At 45.7% G+C, this 19,067-nt stretch overlaps 2 protein-coding genes across 5 annotated transcripts in view; one reads left to right on the forward strand and one right to left on the reverse strand.

The window, feature by feature from the left end:
- LOC139391227 (dynactin subunit 4-like) overlaps positions 1-7,039 on the reverse strand; it is an 18,782-nt gene extending 11,743 nt beyond the window's left edge. For both annotated transcript variants that reach the window (XM_071138854.1, XM_071138853.1), the window contains exons 1-4: positions 6,835-7,039; positions 6,072-6,142; positions 1,114-1,292; positions 591-634 (exon numbers count right to left, since the gene is read on the reverse strand). In XM_071138854.1, the coding sequence (XP_070994955.1) occupies positions 591-634; positions 1,114-1,292; positions 6,072-6,142; positions 6,835-6,969 (429 nt within the window). In that variant the 5' untranslated portion in view covers positions 6,970-7,039. The remainder of the gene's footprint in view (positions 1-590; positions 635-1,113; positions 1,293-6,071; positions 6,143-6,834) is intronic.
- LOC139391225 (phospholipase D family, member 7) lies at positions 7,037-19,066 on the forward strand. Of its 3 annotated transcripts, none has more exons than XM_071138850.1 (12): positions 7,037-7,548; positions 8,823-8,933; positions 9,548-10,555; positions 11,228-11,415; positions 14,294-14,477; positions 15,096-15,210; positions 16,114-16,241; positions 16,458-16,661; positions 16,933-17,072; positions 17,301-17,466; positions 18,078-18,177; positions 18,393-19,066. In XM_071138850.1, the coding sequence occupies exons 1-12, from the start codon at positions 7,462-7,464 to the stop codon at positions 18,584-18,586; spliced, it is 2,625 nt and encodes an 874-aa protein (XP_070994951.1). In that variant the 5' UTR covers positions 7,037-7,461; the 3' UTR covers positions 18,587-19,066. The 3 variants fall into 3 exon arrangements, with proteins under 3 accessions (XP_070994951.1, XP_070994952.1, XP_070994953.1); XM_071138851.1 differs by having other exon boundaries at positions 7,236-7,548; positions 17,301-17,470; positions 18,082-18,177; positions 18,393-18,814; XM_071138852.1 differs by having other exon boundaries at positions 7,546-7,719.
- Position 19,067: the final 1 nt, after the last annotated feature.

The following is a 19,067-nucleotide window of genomic DNA, read 5'->3' on the forward strand; positions in this document are numbered from 1 at the left end:
TATTTTACCTTTATTTAACCAGGCAAGTCAGTTCAGAACAAATTCTTATTTTCAATGACGGCCTAGGAACAGTGGGTTAACTGCCTGTTCAGGGGCAGAACGACAGATTTGTACCTTGTCAGCTCGGGGGTTACTAGTCCAACGCTCTAACCACTAGGCTACCCTGCCGCCCCAATATTCTGCAGTGCTATTATACTTACAGAAAGGGAGAAGTTATAGGCCAGAGAACCATGTATACAGCATGTATCATTCAGCATACCATGTATGTTACCAGCAGGAAAATAAATAGTAGAAAGCACAGTCATAAAGCCAACATTTAGGCCTGGAGCTTGTATCAGGAGTGTGCTGTTTGTGGTTGATCACACGGTGCTTTTTTTTGTCATTACAGAATCCATTACACTAGACAACTTCCCTGTGTCACAGCATTCTACAACATACGGGTGGGGTTGTCTAGCTCAACTGAAGCTTTTCCCCAGGTGAGCAACACTTGAGAGAGAGAGAGAGAGAGATAGAGAGAGAGAGAGAGAGAGAGAAGAGAGAAAGAGAGAGAGAGAGAGAAAATAGATCAGACCAAAAGGAAGGCAACATACCCGTTGAGTATGAGGGTTGTCCGGCTCCTGCCATCCTCCACTGGCTGAAGTGAAGACGCACAAAAAATATATATATAAAATAAGTGAAATAGTCCTCCATAAAACACCTAACAAGTCAATCACACAACAGACACATAGGCTACTAGTTAAGTACATGATAAGGGACACATCTCTATTCAGAGTAACAACTCCAAACAAAGTTCCATACATACAGATATGAATTAGTTTAGCATTTGAAACCATTCTAACACAGCCATTTTAACAAGGCAGTCCCATATATCTCTGCCTCATTACCAGTGCAGGGGGCTCTTCATTCAATAGCTCAGTAATTACGATCACTAGCAAGGTTTGCTATTTGATTTGGTTGTGGCTACTTCTCACACTCACCCAGCTACGGAATCGTTGGCCATGCCTAACACTGGCCCAATATAAAAAAGAAAGTCAATAGTCAATAGTCAAAGATTACCCAACAATACCATGAGGTGACTCTCATCATCAACAGTAAAGTAGGCCTGTCACTCACCCACAGACTTGTCAGCCATGCCCACATCTCTGGATGTCCAACGACAGAAGCCACAGGCCAGGTAGTAGGCCTTCTTCATGGCCGTCTTGCTGGGGTCGTCGGGAAGAGGGGCTGGGATGTTGGTTGCCCGGGTGGACAGGGTGTGCATGCAGCACGGGCAGTCGAAGCAGTTGGCACACCTGGGGCACGACGAGGAAGAAGGTATAGCTAGTTATAAACACTACCTTTGTTCTTCAACCGGGGTAAACAAACGCAGTACTCTAACCCAATGCTAGCTTTTATGGCTTTCCTTTATTTAACGAGGCAAGTCAGTTAAAGAACAAATTCTTATTTACAATGACGGCCTACCGGGGAACAGTGGGTTAACTGCCTTGTTCAGGGGCAGAACGACAGATTTTCACCTTGTCAGCTCGGGGATTCGATCCAGCAACCCTTTGGTTACTGGCCCTACACTCTAACCACTAGGCTACCTGTCCCCCCTACCCTCTAACCACTAGCCTACCTGTCCCCCCTACCCTCTAACCACTAGGCTACCTGCCGCCCCTACACTCTAACCACTAGGCTACCTGCCGCCCCTACACTCTAACCACTAGGCTACCTGCCGCCCCTACACTATAACCACTAGGATACCTGCCGCCCCTACACTCTAACCACTAGGCTACCTGCCGTCCCTACACTCTAACCACTAGGATACCTGCCGCCCCTACACTATAACCACTAGGATACCTGCCGCCCCTACACTATAACCACTAGGATACCTGCCGCCCCTACACTATAACCACTAGGCTACCTACCGCCCCTACACTCTAACCACTAGGCTACCTACCGCCCCTACACTCTAACCACTAGGCTACCTGCCGCCCCTACACTCTAACCACTAGGCTACCTGCCACCCCTACACTATAACCACTAGGACACCTGCCGCCCCTACACTATAACCACTAGGATACCTGCCGCCCCTACACTATAACCACTAGGCTACCTACCGCCCCTACACTCTAACCACTAGGCTACCTACCGCCCCTACACTCTAACCACTAGGCTACCTACCGCCCCTACACTCTAACCACTAGGCTACCTACCGCCCCTACACTCTAACCACTAGGCTACCTGCCGCCCCTACACTCTAACCACTAGGCTACCTACCACCTCTACACTCTAACCACTAGGCTACCTACCGCCCCTACACTCTAACCACTAGGCTACCTGCCACCTCTACACTCTAACCACTAGGCTACCTGCCGCCCCTACACTCTAACCACTAGGATACCTGCCGCCCCTACACTATAACCACTAGGATACCTGCCGCCCCTACACTATAACCACTAGGCTACCTACCGCCCCTACACTCTAACCACTAGGCTACCTACCGCCCCTACACTCTAACCACTAGGCTACCTACCGCCCCTACACTCTAACCACTAGGCTACCTGCCGCCCCTACACTCTAACCACTAGGACACCTGCCGCCCCTACACTATAACCACTAGGACACCTGCTGCCCCTACACTCTAACCACTAGGACACCTGCCACCTCTACACTCTAACCACTAGGACACCTGCCGCCCCTACACTCTAACCACTAGGCTACCTACCGCCCCTACACTCTAACCACTAGGCTACCTGCCACCTCTACACTCTAACCACTAGGCTACCTGCCACCTCTACACTCTAACCACTAGGACACCTGCCGCCCCTACACTCTAACCACTAGGCTACCTGCCACCTCTACACTCTAACCACTAGGCTACCTGCCACCTCTACACTCTAACCACTAGGCTACCTGCCGCCCCTACACTATAACCACTAGGATACCTGCCGCCCCTACACTCTAACCACTAGGCTACCTGCCACCTCTACACTCTAACCACTAGGCTACCTGCCACCTCTACACTCTAACCACTAGGCTACCTGCCACCTCTACACTCTAACCACTCTAATCACCCTGCCCCTACACTCTAACCACTAGGCTACCTGCCACCTCTACACTCTAACCACTCTAATCACCCTGCCCCTACACTCTAACCTCTAGGCTACCTGCCACCTCTACACTCTAACCACTAGGCTACCTGCCACCTCTACACTCTAACCACTCTAATCACCCTGCCCCTACACTCTAACCACTAGGCTACCTGCCACCTCTACACTCTAACCACTCTAATCACCCTGCCCCTACACTCTAACCTCTAGGCTACCTGCCACCTCTACACTCTAACCACTAGGCTACCTGCCACCTCTACACTCTAACCACTCTAATCACCCTGCCCCTACACTCTAACCACTAGGCTACCTGCCACCTCTACACTCTAACCACTCTAATCACCCTGCCCCTACACTCTAACCTCTAGGCTACCTGCCACCTCTACACTCTAACCACTAGGCTACCTGCCACCTCTACACTCTAACCACTCTAATCACCCTGCCCCTACACTCTAACCACTAGGCTACCTGCCACCTCTACACTCTAACCATTAGGCTACCTGCCGCCCCTACACTCTAACCACTCTAATCACCCTGCCCTCACGTAAACTAGGCTACCTGCCGCCCCTACACTCTAACCACTCTAATCACCCTGCCCTCACGTAAACTAGGCTACCTGCCACCTCTACACTCTAACCACTCTAATCACCCTGCCCTCACGTAAACTAGGCTACCTGCCACCTCTACACTCTAACCACTAGGATACCTGCCGCCTCTACACTCTAACCACTAGGCTACCTGCCACCCCTACACTCTAACCATTCTAATCACCCTGCCCTCACGTAAACTAGGCTACCTGCCGCCCCTACACTATAACCACTAGGCTACCTGCCGCCCCTACACTCTAACCACTAGGCTACCTGCCGCCTCTACACTCTAACCACTAGGCTACCTGCCGCCTCTACACTCTAACCACTAGGCTACCTGCCGCCCCTACACTCTAACCACTAGGCTACCTGCCGCCTCTACACTCTAACCACTAGGCTACCTGCCGCCTCTACACTCTAACCACTAGGCTACCTGCCGCCTCTACACTTTAACCACTAGGATACCTGCCGTCCCTACACTCTAACCACTAGGCTACCTACCACCTCTACACTCTAACCACTAGGATACCTACCACCTCTACACTCTAACCACTAGGCTACCTGCCACCTCTACACTCTAACCACTAGGCTACCTGCCGCCCCTACACTCTAACCACTAGGATACCTGCCGTCCCTACACTCTAACCACTAGGCTACCTACCACCTCTACACTCTAACCACTAGGCTACCTACCACCTCTACACTCTAACCACTAGGCTACCTGCCACCTCTACACTCTAACCACTAGGCTACCTACCACCTCTACACTCTAACCACTAGGCTACCTGCCACCTCTACACTCTAACCACTAGGCTACCTACCACCTCTACACTCTAACCACTAGGCTACCTGCCACCTCTACACTCTAACCACTAGGCTACCTGCCACCTCTACACTCTAACCACTAGGCTACCTGCCGTCCCTACACTCTAACCACTAGGCTACCTGCCGTCCCTACACTCTAACCACTAGGCTACCTGTCCCCCCTACCCTCTAACCACTAGGCTACCTGCCACCCCTACACTCTAATCACTAGGCTACCTGCCACCTCTACACTCTAACCACTAGGCCACCTGCCACCTCTACACTCTAACCACTAGGCTACCTGCCACCTCTACACTCTAACCACTAGGCTACCTGCCGCCCCTACACTCTAACCACTAGGATACCTGCCGCCCCTACACTCTAACCACTAGGCTACCTGCCACCTCTACACTCTAACCACTAGGCTACCTGCCACCTCTACACTCTAACCACTAGGCTACCTGCCACCTCTACACTCTAACCACTAGGCTACCTGCCGCCCCTACACTCTAACCACTAGGCTACCTGCCGCCTCTACACTCTAACCACTAGGCTACCTGCCACCCCTACACTCTAACCACTAGGCTACCTGCCACCTCTACACTCTAACCACTAGGCTACCTGCCACCTCTACACTCTAACCACTAGGCTACCTGCCACCTCTACACTCTAACCACTAGGCTACACCTAACTTTAATGTAACCTTCAACCCCATCGAATTACATAGAATAGTAATGGGGGGAAAAATCTTGACGATATATCATATAGTTTTGACAATATCGCAGTATAATTTTTGTACCTGCACCAAAACTGCGGCATTTTTTTCTTCATAGCTTGCTCTCCATCTTCTTTTTAAATAGGGAGACAATTTGTTTTTAACATTTTCATTTCCACGACTGATCAAAACTATTTTTCTCCCGGCTCTCTATGTCCCTCTGCAGCAGACATACGGTGAGCAATATGTTAGGAAGATCGAATCGCAATAAAATCTCAGCATCGAATCGCAATACATATGGAATCGTGAGAGTTGTAAGAAACGCCATTACATATCATATCGGCACCTAAGCATCGTGATAATATCGTATGGTGAGGTCCCTGGCAATTCCCCAGCCCTAATATAGAATATAAACATTAATAATAGATAACCCTAAAGCTTAACCTTAACCTCTATGCCTAACCTGAAGTTTTCGTTCAGCTGGTTGCATATCCTCTTCCTAGAACAAAACAAGAGAGCTGGGAAATGTAGGCTGGATGCAGTGAGAAGTCATGCAGTGAATATTGTCCATGTGTAATGTATAAGCATAAGCATGTATAAGTTTAAACCGTCCCATCGCCCATACCTGGGCGCGAACCAGGGACCTTCTGCACACATCAACAGTCACCCTCGAAGCATCGTTACCCATCGCTCCACAAAAGCCGCGGCCCTTGCAGAGCAAAGGGGAACCACTACTTCAAGGTCTCAGAGCAAGTGACGTCACTGATTGAACTGCTATTTAGCGCGCACCGCTAACTAAGCTAGCCGTTTCACATCCGTTACACATGGCTACACAGTAAAGAATAGGTCTATGCCACAGGTTTAATTTCCCACCTGTTCTTCTTCAGTTTGGCCTCCGCTGAAGGCATATTCTCCAGGCAGCTCGGACAGTAATGGGAGTCCACCTAGGAACCAAACGGAGGCAGCATTCAACCATGTGGAAATACATGCATGTGCATGGCTATCCCTTATTATAGTTATAACTGTAGATAGTAATTCTGTTTCAGATACTGGTCCAAGCTTCAGTAATAAAAGTGTGAGTTTCTGTGGGCAAGGCGTCACTGTCCGTTGTGTGGCTGTGTAAATTAAGAATCAAAGCTGTCTGACTTGGCACGTATCAAAATAGACGATAACTAGATAGCTATAACAACAACAAAAAATGGTTAGCTAGATACCTAAATAAGATATGTGGTCACTCTTGTCTGGGTGTGGTGATGAATAGGGAACATTAGCCAGCTAACAGCAGACTAGCTAACTAGGAGGTTTATCAAACAGTTGTTAGGTTTTAGTTGTATTTCCAGTGGGAATTTGTGTCACTGTTAATTGGAGAAAAAGAAGCTCATAAGTGAACACCGACCAAAAATAAAACACTGTATTGATTATGTTGCTAAACCTTAATCTTAGGTAGCTTGATAAACGTACACTATTATGAACGTAGGGCGGAAGTAAAGACGACAACGGCCAATCAGACCACAGGGTTGTTGAATAAATGTTGATTGACGTGCGGTATGACAAATACATATTTTGTGTTGTACGGGGGGGGCGGGACATCTCTATGATAACAATAGCTAAGTTAGCCACGGTAATGTTGACATACCTCGTGAGACACACATTCTAAGGAACGCAATTCACTGCAATACCGGCAAAAATAAAGTGTAGACAACGACGAGCGGATTTTTTTCTCTCCGTGAACAAGGTAGAGAACCCTGTCGGGTTGCAGAAGAGACGCCATCTTTGACTGAATCGTCTGGCGTCGTCGTCACCCAGTGTTTTTTTGTCGTTGGCTCGACGGTGCCCCCTGGTGGTACGTTGTGATAGTGGACATTTCGGTGATGTGCAGTTTAATTTTAAACCAGCAGGGGGCAGCTTTGCCCCCCCAATGCCTGGACATGTCATGCTTTGTGTTGTTGTGGTGGTTACCACCAACCCATCATCAAAGACAGGAAATCGCGGTTATTTCAATTTATTATTTTGTGTGTGTTTTTGGTGTCTTAAGTTTTGCTAACACACCTAAATGTTAAACAAAAATAAGTTACCGGTGGTTGCAATGCGTAGCAGGATAGTTTACAAACTAGTTATTTTTTGCTAATTTACAAACAAAAAAGTTTGTTTTTTGACTTTCTAATAGTATTTTTTTTTTTGCGCGAAAACATTAACGTTAGCATGCTAGGCTAACTGTTGTGCCTTGGCTCTTTCTGAGGCTGTAAATTAGCAACAGTTGAAGATGGAGCTTCGCAGGAAATCTGGTCGAGTTGTGATGCAAGTCAGAAGGTCGATCCGTCTCAGGAAAAATAACAGCACGTTTTTAGAGGTGGGTGAATATTTTTTCTTGTTGAATTGAGTGAGTTAGCTTTTCCGCCTTCCTCTCTCTTCCTCATCCGACTTGTTCATAGCCACGTAGCTAACCAGGTTGGCACTGTAGAGTGACAGAGTACAACACGTTCAGCGGGTTTGATTGTAGCTGACTGCCGATAAACTCCTGGTAAGTTTAAGTTAAAAAATCCTTGAATATAAATTCAAAGTTTAGGTGAATCACTATATTTAGACGCCAGGTTTGAAAACTCGCTCATAGTTTCCCTTTTCCGAGTTTCTGTTGGGTCAGACTGGTCTCATAGACTAGACGTAACATCGCAAACTAAAGCTACTCAAATTAGTATGATTATGTTTGTTAAAGATGGAAGGTTATTTGAGGTTAAAGCGAAAGGACGATGGGTGGGTGGGTGTGTATATAACGCGGACGTTTAGCCATCCAAAAGGTTGCTGGGTCGAATCCCAGCACAGACAATTGAAGTTTATTAGCAACTTTACAACTGACATTACTTATTACTTTTTTGTTGTTGTTTACTGTTACTTTGTAACTACTTAGCATGTTAGCTAAAGCCCTTTCCCTACCCCCTAACCCCTAGAGCTAATTTAAGCCATCTAACTTTAGTTGGCGTTAGCCACAACAAATACGTTTAACAAATTCGTAGCATATCATACGTTTTGCAAATTTGGGAACATATATTGTAAGTTTTGGCAACTCGTAACATATCATACGAATTGTAATTCATATTATACAAAATGGATGATGAACATCCACAATATACTACAATAGCATAGAACAGGGGTACTTAAGTAGAAGAGAAGGTCCGGTCATAAAATGTCCTAGGTGGCAAAAGTCCATATGGAGTTTTAAAAACACATTTCCCACAATTCTACACATTTTGCATGTGTGCAGAGATTGTTTTTGCTGTTTTTAAAAGCTACGCATTCTTACGTGTCGTTTATATGATACCTGTGGTCGAAGCCCGGCTTAGTAAAAAATAAATAATACGTATATTTATTTTTCTGGACCCCACGGTCCATATTGACCTCTGTCTGGATCCAGTCCGTAGTCTGACAGTTGGCCCATAGGACATCCACAAATTAACACATCCCATACGAAAACGTAACACGTCACACTAAATGGAGTGCTCTCGGATTTCACATGCATCCATTTATACAAAATGCTCAGAACACGTTGGTTGCATCCGTTGGAAATAGGAGTTGCAGCAGGGTCATGTGCAAAATCGACCACCGACTTGATTGTGTGACTCGTTCTAGGATACAGAGGAGTTTCAGGACCAAGCTGTGATGGATGATGATCATTCTCCCGCCCTGTCAGAAGATGACGTCACCACGACGCGGTCTGACTCCTCCCACCCGGACGTGATGGTAGGTTTTAACAGTACACCTATGGTTTTTTTTTCTTTTGCCATATACACAACTTGGCATTGCCCTGAATCAAATCAAATGTATATTTATATAGCCCTTCGTACATCAGCTGATATCTCAAAGGGCTGTACAGAAACCCAGCCTAAAACCCTCAAACAGCAAGCAATGCAGGTGTAGAAGCACGTATAATTTGGCCTACATTTTACAGCTCTATGATGACCATGTCTTGATTTAAGGTTTCTTACTGTTTGCATTAAAGAAACTGGAGACACTTTTTTTAAACGTTGGCCTTGTCCCGTATGATTTACTCCTCACAGGAAATGACATCATGAATGTATTTTTCGTATGTATTGATCATTTCATTTCTGTTACTTTGCATTTGATGAAACTGTAGATGGGACACTGTGAAATGATTCATTTGAAATGAAAAGACCTGTACATTGCGCTCGCCCCTGTCACTTTTTATTATCTACGATCTCTTCAAATTATTCACACACACCTGGCAACAAGTAACCTAAGATTCGTGTTTTTTTTGTGGGTTTTTTTAACTATTAATTTCTGACATTCTCTCCATTCCTGACCCCGGGGGGGAATTATTTTTTCTTGTAAAACAGGGAGCTAAGAATTGGACTGTAATGTTGAACCGGTTAGACCAAGAGGAAGACTCTGAGAAGAAAGAGGATGAAGAAAAAGAAGACGCGCGAAAAACTGGGAAACAACAACATGCGTCTCGAATTCCTGCTTTTCACAAAACATTAGCCAAAAAACGCCCCACCACCACCAGCAGCAGCACCACCACCACCAGCAGCAGTCAACGCTCAGATCCACCTGCCTCATCTATTACCAGCAAAGAGTCTTCTAACCAGGCAGCTTTAACAAGCAGCAGTGGAGAGATGTCAAGATCAAAACTGCCCAATATTAAAGAAACGGGTCTCCCTCTTCCTACAGTCCGTCTACATAAACTCAACCCTCAGACCCTGTCTCATGCTGTTAGCTCCTCAGAGCAAAGCCCCAGCTCTCTGGATGTTACTCCACCCGAGGGGGATCAGGAGCAGCTCCATCCCATGACAGCAACCCCCAGGCCGGCCCTCAGGGCTGAAGCAGGGGACTACGATGACCCGGGAGAATCACTTCATACCACTGGAGCTGCACAGAAGGCGACGGAGGAAGAGTTTGAGGCTGACTTTAGAATGGATGGCGGTGACGTCCCTTCTGGTCATGCCGAAAAGGAATCCCTAGAGACAGATGAAGGTGAGGAAGATGAGACCGATCTGAATCAGCCTGGTGATGATGATGATGATGATGATGATGTAGAAACAGGCTATGAGGAAAATCCCTGTCAGGCTGAAGCCATGGAGATTGAGTTTCTGTTAGAAGAGGATGGAGATGGGTTGGACTCCTCCCCATTGCTGGAGGAGAAGGAGCTTGAGAAGCCCAGTGTTGAGACTGAGAGCTTCAGTGAATCAGAGGTTGTTCGTGAGAATCAAGACAAGTCTGCCAACAAAGAGAGGGCTTCTGGGAAATGGTCAAAAACCCTAGAGGATACAACCGTCGCTGATACCGCAGTCCCCTCTAACAGAGCAGTGCCTCGGAGAACAGCTAAACCCAGTCAGTCAAACAAGGTGAGGTGTCTAGATACCAGTTCTTTCTCTTGATATTACCCCCATCTTGGTATGCCACACCATAAGCATCAGCTGTATTGTATTGATTTTTATCAGCAATTGTACATTTCCTTATCTTGCTTTGTTTTGATTGTAGCCTATGCACACAATGACCCCATGGAGATTGTCCCAACATAAGATAATGACTATCTTAATGACACGAACGTCTTAGCAGCCTGACCTTAACGACGTACAAACGTATTAGCAGCCTGACCTTAACGACGTACAAACGTATTAGCAGCCTGACCTTAATGACGTACAAACGTCTTAGCAGCCTGACCTCAAGGACGTACAAACGTCTTAGCAGCCTGATCTTAATGACGTACAAACGTCTTAGCAGCCTGATCTTAAGGACGTACAAACGTCTTAGCAGCCTGATCTTAACGACGTACAAACGTCTTAGCAGCCTGATCTTAACGACGTACAAACGTCTTAGCAGCCTGATCTTAACGACGTACAAACGTCTTAGCAGCCTGATCTTAAGGACGTACAAACGTCTTAGCAGCCTGATCTTAACGACGTACAAACGTCTTAGCAGCCTGATCGTAACGACCTACAGACAATCCCTTCTTGTAATAGTTCACATGATCTGTTCTCTTTCTCATGTTTTAAATCTCACTCTTACATTTGTAGACGTCATGGTGCTGGAGCTTTGCACTATTCTGCCTTTTCCCCTCCACTCTGCTTGTGATTGGAGGATTCGGTCAACACGTGTGGCACTATGGGATGCCTCTGTCGGTGTCACAGTTGATGGGACAGTTGGAGCTGCACTGGCTGGAGGGACTGTGGGTGCCACACGAGCCTTGTAACTCAGATTGTCGGTAAGAAAAGAAGTGTGACAACAAGATAAATTGGAACATATTTTATTTGACCCTTCACTAAATCTATTCACATGTTTTTATATGTAATTTATAAGTAATTTCATTGTTTCACAGCTTTTGGTGGATGTTGGGACGGGGGACAGATCTAGATTTTTTTTTTTTTTTTTTTTTTTATATTTAGTGCACTGCTTTGGACCAGAACCATTTGGGATGTACCCTATGGGGGGTTCTGGTAAGAAGCAGAGCACATTCTAGGGAATAGGGTGGCATTTTGGGATACGGCCATGGGTTTGTTACCGTTGGCATCATCTACCACATTGACATCGTCATTGAGATGTCTAATCTCTTAAAAAGCAACAAATCCCTTTGAGAAAAGGCCTGTAATGGCATTGATATGAGCCAGAAGCAGCTATTCTACTGTTGCAATTGACTACAACGTGTAAAAGGATAAGTTCGGTCAGAAAGTCAATCTCGTCTAAAACGGAGCTCGTAACATCTGTGCGTCCCAACGGGTAAATGAAGGTTTGGTTTTGATTTGACGATGTCCACTTGCCCACTAACGTGGGGTGTGTTAAACTCGTAATGACACAACGACAAGGTTCCAGTTTACCAACGTTTACTAAACCCCATGAGCACATTAGCACTCAGGCCAGGTTCATCAACAACGAGTCTGCTGCGCAGGCGTACTAATAACGGAGTGATAGCCCCCGCAATAATAGAGTGATAGCCCCCCGCAATAACGGAGCGATAGCCCCCGGCAATAACGGAGCGATAGCCCCCGGCAATAAGGAGCGATAGCCCCCGGCAATAAGGAGCGATAGCCCCCGGCAATAACGGAGCGATAGCCCCCGGCAATAACGGAGCGATAGCCCCCGGCAATAACGGAGCGATAGCCCCCGGCAATAACGGAGCGATAGCCCCCGGCAATAACGGAGCGATAGCCCCCCGGCAATAACGGAGCGATAGCCCCCGGCAATAACGGAGCGATAGCCCCCGGCAATAACGGAGCGATAGCCCCCCGGCAATAACGGAGCGATAGCCCCCCGGCAATAACGGAGCGAAAGCCCCCCGGCAATAACGGAGCGAAAGCCCCCCGGCAATAACGGAGCGAAAGCCCCCCGGCAATAACGGAGCGATAGCCCCCCGGTAATAACGGAGCGATAGCCCCCCGGTAATAACGGAGCGATAGCCCCCCGGTAATAACGGAGCGATAGCCCCCTCGGCAATAACGGAGCGATAGCCCCCGGCAATAACAGAGCGATAGCCCCCCCGGTAATAACAGAGCGATAGCCCCCCCGGTAATAACAGAGCGATAGCCCCCTCGGCAATAACGGAGCGATAGCCCCCCCCGGTAATAACGGAGCGATAGCCCCCGACAATAACAGAGCGATAGCCCCCCCCGGTAATAACAGAGTGATAGCCCCCCCCGGTAATAACAGAGTGATAGCCCCCCCCGGTAATAACAGAGTGATAGCCCCCCCGGTAATAACAGAGCGATAGCCCCCCCGGTAATAACAGAGTGATAGCTCCCCCGGTAATAACAGAGTGATAGCCCCCCCGGTAATAACATAAATATAGGGATACATAAAACATGAAGTTAACAGGGTGAACAGCTGTGGTGATTGCTTTCTATCCAGTAGCGTAGACGGTACGACAGACATGTCCAGCAGCTCTGACTATCGGAATAAAACACCACGGCCCGTGTGTTTTTGTTTTAATACTTGATAAATACAGCATCAGACACCTTTTAGTTGGATGTAAAATTGCTCAACAACAAAAACATATTCTACAAAAAAAAAAAATGTTAACTCAAGATATCTGGAAGCGATTTTTTTTTTTAAAATTATCTTAGATTCATTCTGGGGATTTTATAGGAAGTGAAATAGATTTCCTACAGTGTCTCACGGAGGACAATCATTAACCAAAAGCAGAATCGGTCAGGAAACACCTCCTCCATGACCGAAATCAAGTTTATTTTTATTTTTATGAGCAACAGAATAACACACGAGCCAATCAGTGTGTTCAGTTTCTCTTTAAGAAGACTACCTGGGTCTGTTATCTCCTCTGGCCCTCTCCCACCGCAGAACCTGTCTGCTTCACCACCAGCCCAACGTCTGCAGTTGGAGATTACTGTGTTCACCCAACACAAGAATAGTCAATAGCCTGCTTCATTTTCCCTTTGTGCTGTACAGCTAACTCCAATGGTCATTTTGACTATACAGTATAAACTGATCTGGGACCAGGCTAGCAGGTCACAGCTTTCTCATGTCATAATGTCTTAACAGTCTGCATAGTGAAGTTGAAGGTGTCACTGGACTCGTGTGAACCTGAGTCCAATGACTTGTAATGTCCAGTACCAATATAGAAGACAGTGTCTGAGCCCATGTACTTGGCATGGGACTCCCGAGTGGCTCAGCGGTCTAAAGCACTGCATCTGAGTTCAAGAGGCATCGCTACAGTCGCTGATTCGAATCCAGGCTGTATCACATCCGGCTGTGATTAAGAACAAATTCTTATTTACAAATGACGGCCTACACCGGCCAAACCCGGACGATGCTGGGCCAATTGTGCGCCGCCCTATGTCTCATAATAATAACATGGCTATAGACAGGAAGTAGATAATAACATGGCTATAGACAGGAAGTAGATAATAACATGGCTATAGACAGGAAGTAGAAAATAACATGGCTATAGACAGGAAGTAGAAAATAACATGGCTATACACAGGAAGTAGATAATAACATGGCTATATACAGGAAGTAGATAATAACATGTCTACATACAGGGAGTATATGTAGTGTGTAGCCCTAATAGAATTGACATGTGTCTGGAGCACTGCTGTAGCCCTAATAGAATTGAATTGCTCTTCTCTAATCAGTGTGAGCCTGGTGGAAAGCATCCCTGATGGCCTCTTCTACCCACTGGATTCCTCGTCCCTGCCAAGCATTTCTGATACATGGACGAACCTACTGACCAGGGCCAACAGCTCTGTGGACATAGCTGCCTTCTACTTTACCCTCCGAGACATTGACCTGGGATTCACAGAGCCTAGTGCTGCACAGGTAGGAGAATACTGCCCTGAGACTCACAGAGCCTAGTGCTGTACAGGTAGGAGAATACTGCCCTGAGACTCACAGAGCCTAGTGCTGCCCAGGTAGGAGAATACTGCCCTGAGACTCACAGATCCTAGTGCTGTACAGGTAGGAGAATACTGCCCTGAGACTCACAGAGCCTAGTGCTGCACAGGTAGGAGGAGAAAAGGGTTGATATTTTTTGTATTTTTAACACGTTTTGGGGACTTACCAATTAATTAATTAAAAAATATAATGTAAAAAGATTTAAGGAAAACATTTTAATCTATTAATTTGTGTTTTGGTGATAATATACAAATGAATCACACAATCATCATCACCAATCTCAAATGACTTCCCCATTCCAAGTGGCACCAGTGGATCTTTAGGAGAGCTGTTCCGTTGAGTTCTTTTGTACATTGATCAGTTCTATTTTGATGTGTGTGTGTGTGTGTGTGTGTGTGTGTGTGTGTGTGTGTGTGTGTGTGTGTGTGTGTGTGTGTGTGTGTGTGTGTGTGTGTGTGTGTGTGTGTGTGTGTGTGTGTGTGTGTGTGTATATTTTATTTAATGTGTTGTCACTTTGACCTGTATGTGGGTTTTTTTTTACAGGGTAAGCAGGTCTTCAAGCAGCTGATGGAACTGGAAGCAAAAGGAGTGAAACTTCAGATTGCTGTTAATGGTCCTCAGAATGATAATCGAGACACGGCTGATTTAGCCAGAACGGGTACATGCAGCTACTTGCACATCTGTCACCACAGCTGGCCCTGCTTTTTGTTTTTCAGGTTATGCATGTATTCTGTAAATGACTAGCAAATGGACTGTATGTGGTTGTTTGTCCTACCTTAGTTGACTGTGATATGTGGTTGTCTGTCCTACCTTTAGTTGACTGATGTGGTTGTCTATCCTACCTTAGTTGACTGATGTGGTTGTCTATCCTACCTTAGTTGACTGATGTGGTTGTCTATCCTACCTTAGTTGACTGATGTGGTTGTCTATCCTACCTTAGTTGACTGATGTGGTTGTCTATCCTACCTTAGTTGACTGATATGTGGTTGTCTATCCTACCTTAGTTGACTGATGTGGTTGTCTATCCTACCTTAGTTGACTGATATGTGGTTGTCTGTCCTACCTTAGTTGACTGTGGTATGTGGTTGTTTGTCCTACCTTAGTTGACTGTGATATGTGGTTGTCTGTCCTACCTTAGTTGACTGATATGTGGTTGTCTGTCCTACCTTAGTTGACTGTGATATGTGGTTGTCTGTCCTACCTTAGTTGACTGTGGTATGTGGTTGTTTGTCCTACCTTAGTTGACTGTGATATGTGGTTGTCTGTCCTACCTTAGTTGACTGTGATATGTGGTTGTCTGTCCTACCTTAGTTGACTGTGATATGTGGTTGTTTGTCCTACCTTAGTTGACTGTGATATGTGGTTGTCTGTCCTACCTTAGTTGACTGTGGTATGTGGTTGTCTGTCCTACCTTAGTTGACTGTGATATGTGGTTGTCTGTCCTACCTTAGTTGACTGTGATATGTGGTTGTCTGTCCTACCTTAGTTGACTGTGATATGTGGTTGTCTATCCTACCTTAGTTGACTGTGTCTAACCTCCTGCTTCGTTTTTTGTGTCCAGGTGCAGAGGTACGGGAAGTGGATCTCCAGTCAGTGACGGGAGGTATCGTCCACACCAAGCTGTGGGTCGTGGATCAGAAACACCTCTACCTGGGCAGTGCCAACATGGACTGGCGGTCCCTCACACAGGTATTTCCTAACGTACTGATATAAAATACCGTCCTCTCTAGTTCATTTTATTTATTTTTTATGGAAAACATCGTCTGAACTGTTGAACAGGGAAACTGGTGAAACAGCATGTTGAGCCATTTTTATGTTATTTATTTTTTAAACAATTAATGTCTCATTATATATCAATGCGTTGATCGATGATTGATTGATTTCACGATTGATTGATCACCTCAGGTGAAGGAGGTGGGAGTTTCAATGGAGGACTGCAGCTGCCTGGCACAGGATGCGTCAAGGATATTCGGGGTGTACTGGAACATTGGTGCTCAAAAAAATGGCTCCCTACCCCCCTTCTGGCCTGCCCGATACTCTGCCCTCTCTAGCTCCAAGCACCCCTTAAATCTCAAACTCAATGGAGTCCCTGCACGAGTATATCTCTCTGTGAGTTGGATCTTGGTTTTTTTTCTGCGTTCCAAATGGCAACTTGTATCCCTACATAGTGCTCTACTTTTGAACAGAGCCCTATTCCCTACACTGCTCTACTTTTGAACAGAGCCCTATTCCCTACACAGTGCTCTACTTTTGAACAGAGCACTATGGGTAAAAAATGGTGTTCTTTGAGATGCCGTCTTTGACTAAATAACCCTTTCCACTCATATTTTGCATAATGCTACTGAATGTTTTGTTTTAACTAACTGTCCTATTGTTTCAGAGCGCTCCACCCCAGATATCAGCTTATGGACGCTCCGACGATCTATCCACCATCCTCTCTGTCATCGCAGACGCCCAGAAATATGTCCACATCTCAGTCATGGACTATCTTCCGCTCTCCCAGTTCACTGAGCCACTCAGGTGACTGTCCGTACTCGGCTGAATCCTAACTTCCACTTGAGTAGAATTTTCACTTCTCCCATTGACTTCAGTGCCGGAGTGAAAATTCAACTTAAGTGGAAGTTAAGATTCACTCCTTAAATCATTCTCTAACTTTGTATCAGATTTTATTCATTGAAGACGTTTTATTGGATGTATGTTGTGCATATGTTTTAAACGTCTAACCAATCAGGTCCATTTCTGTATTAGGTTCTGGCCTGCGATTGACTCGGCCTTACGGGCAGCAGCGTGTACTAGAGGGGTAGAGGTCAACCTACTAGTGAGCTGCTGGTCACACTCTCCAGGCTCCATGTTCCTCTTTCTACAGTCCCTGACCGTCCTCAACAGACCTCCCCTGGGATGCAACATCAATGTGGCACGTTTGCTGTTTTCAATTCTCTCCTTTTTTAAAAAAAATGTTTTAAATACCATAAAAATACTTGTAGACAGCTAAAGCAACAATAACCATTTTCTTCAGGAAATGTACCTTCTTCTTCTCTAGTTTTGCATTCGGGAAATGTACCTTCTTCTTCTCTAGTTTTGCATTCGGGAAATGTACCTTCTTCTTCTCTAGTTTTGCATTCGGGAAATGTACCTTCTTCTTCTCTAGTTTTGCATTCGGGAAATGTACCTTCTTCTTCTCTAGTTTTGCATTTGGGAAATGTACCTTCTTCTTCTCTAGTTTTGCATTCGGGAAATGTACCTTCTTCTTCTCTAGTTTTGCATTCGGGAAATGTACCTTCTTCTTCTCTAGTTTTGCATTCGGGAAATGTACCTTCTTCTTCTCTAGTTTTGCATTCGGGAAATGTACCTTCTTCTTCTCTAGTTTTGCATTCGGGAAATGTACCTTCTTCTTCTCTAGTTTTGCATTCGGGAAATGTACCTTCTTCTTCTCTAGTTTTGCATTCGGGAAATGTACCTTCTTCTTCTCTAGTTTTGCATTCGGTTGTTGTCGCTCATGTCCTATTTCCATGATGTGTCCTACAGAAAGTGTTTGAGGTGCCTTCGACAGCAGAGCAGAAAAAGATCCCTTTCTCAAGAGTGAACCATGCCAAGTACATGGTGACCGACCGAGTCGTCTATATTGGTACTGCACATCACAATCACTAATCGTTGGACAAAATGTCCGTTGCTTTTATGGATTTGATTCTGCTGCGAATCCAATGTCTACTGTTTATTTTTTGTAATTTTTTTTTTTACAATATAAACATTACATTACACATAGCATTCTGTTGTACACGGAGATGTTTTGGACCTGCCTTATCATTACACTAACTTGTATCTTGTATTGTGTGATCACAGGAACGTCCAACTGGTCAGAGAACTATTTCACCCACACTGCAGGTATCGGGCTGGTGGTGAACCAGACCGGTTCTGTGGTGGCACAGGGCCAGAGGAGTTTACAGGTCCAGTTACAGGAAGTGTTCCTCAGGGACTGGACATCTCGATACGCCCGGATCCTATCCAATGACGATGTCAAACACTGTGGTAGATGATGCTAACGGCGATGACTCGGGGATTCATCCCAAATGGCACCCTATTCCCTATCTAGTGCACTACTTTTGACCAGAGAAAATAGTGCACTATAATGTAGAGAATAAGGTGGGTGCCATTTTGGGACACAGACCCATATTAGTTTTAGATAACAGTTTTGGCATATACTTTCACCGGGGCTCAGAATGCTGCCTATCATAAGAGCATGCGCTTACCTTGCATTGCTTAGTTTTTTTGTGTTTTTTTAAACCATTTGACAATTCTGTTGTTACATGCAGCATTTGACTGTATATATTTGCACATTTTTGGTGAAAACATATTTTCTACTTGAGTGATTTGCTGTTACTTTGTTTTCCCCCTATTCTGAATGGAAGTGTCAATATTGAATTAATCTTGGAAGTTCTGTTTTTGCTTTTGCTTTGACTGACTGATGTTGTCAGTGACTCAAGGCATGTGTTGTCTATAAAGGAAAATACTGATGAT

Source organism: Oncorhynchus clarkii, chromosome 31 (genome assembly GCF_045791955.1).
Source record: "Oncorhynchus clarkii lewisi isolate Uvic-CL-2024 chromosome 31, UVic_Ocla_1.0, whole genome shotgun sequence".
NCBI lineage: Eukaryota > Metazoa > Chordata > Actinopteri > Salmoniformes > Salmonidae > Oncorhynchus > Oncorhynchus clarkii.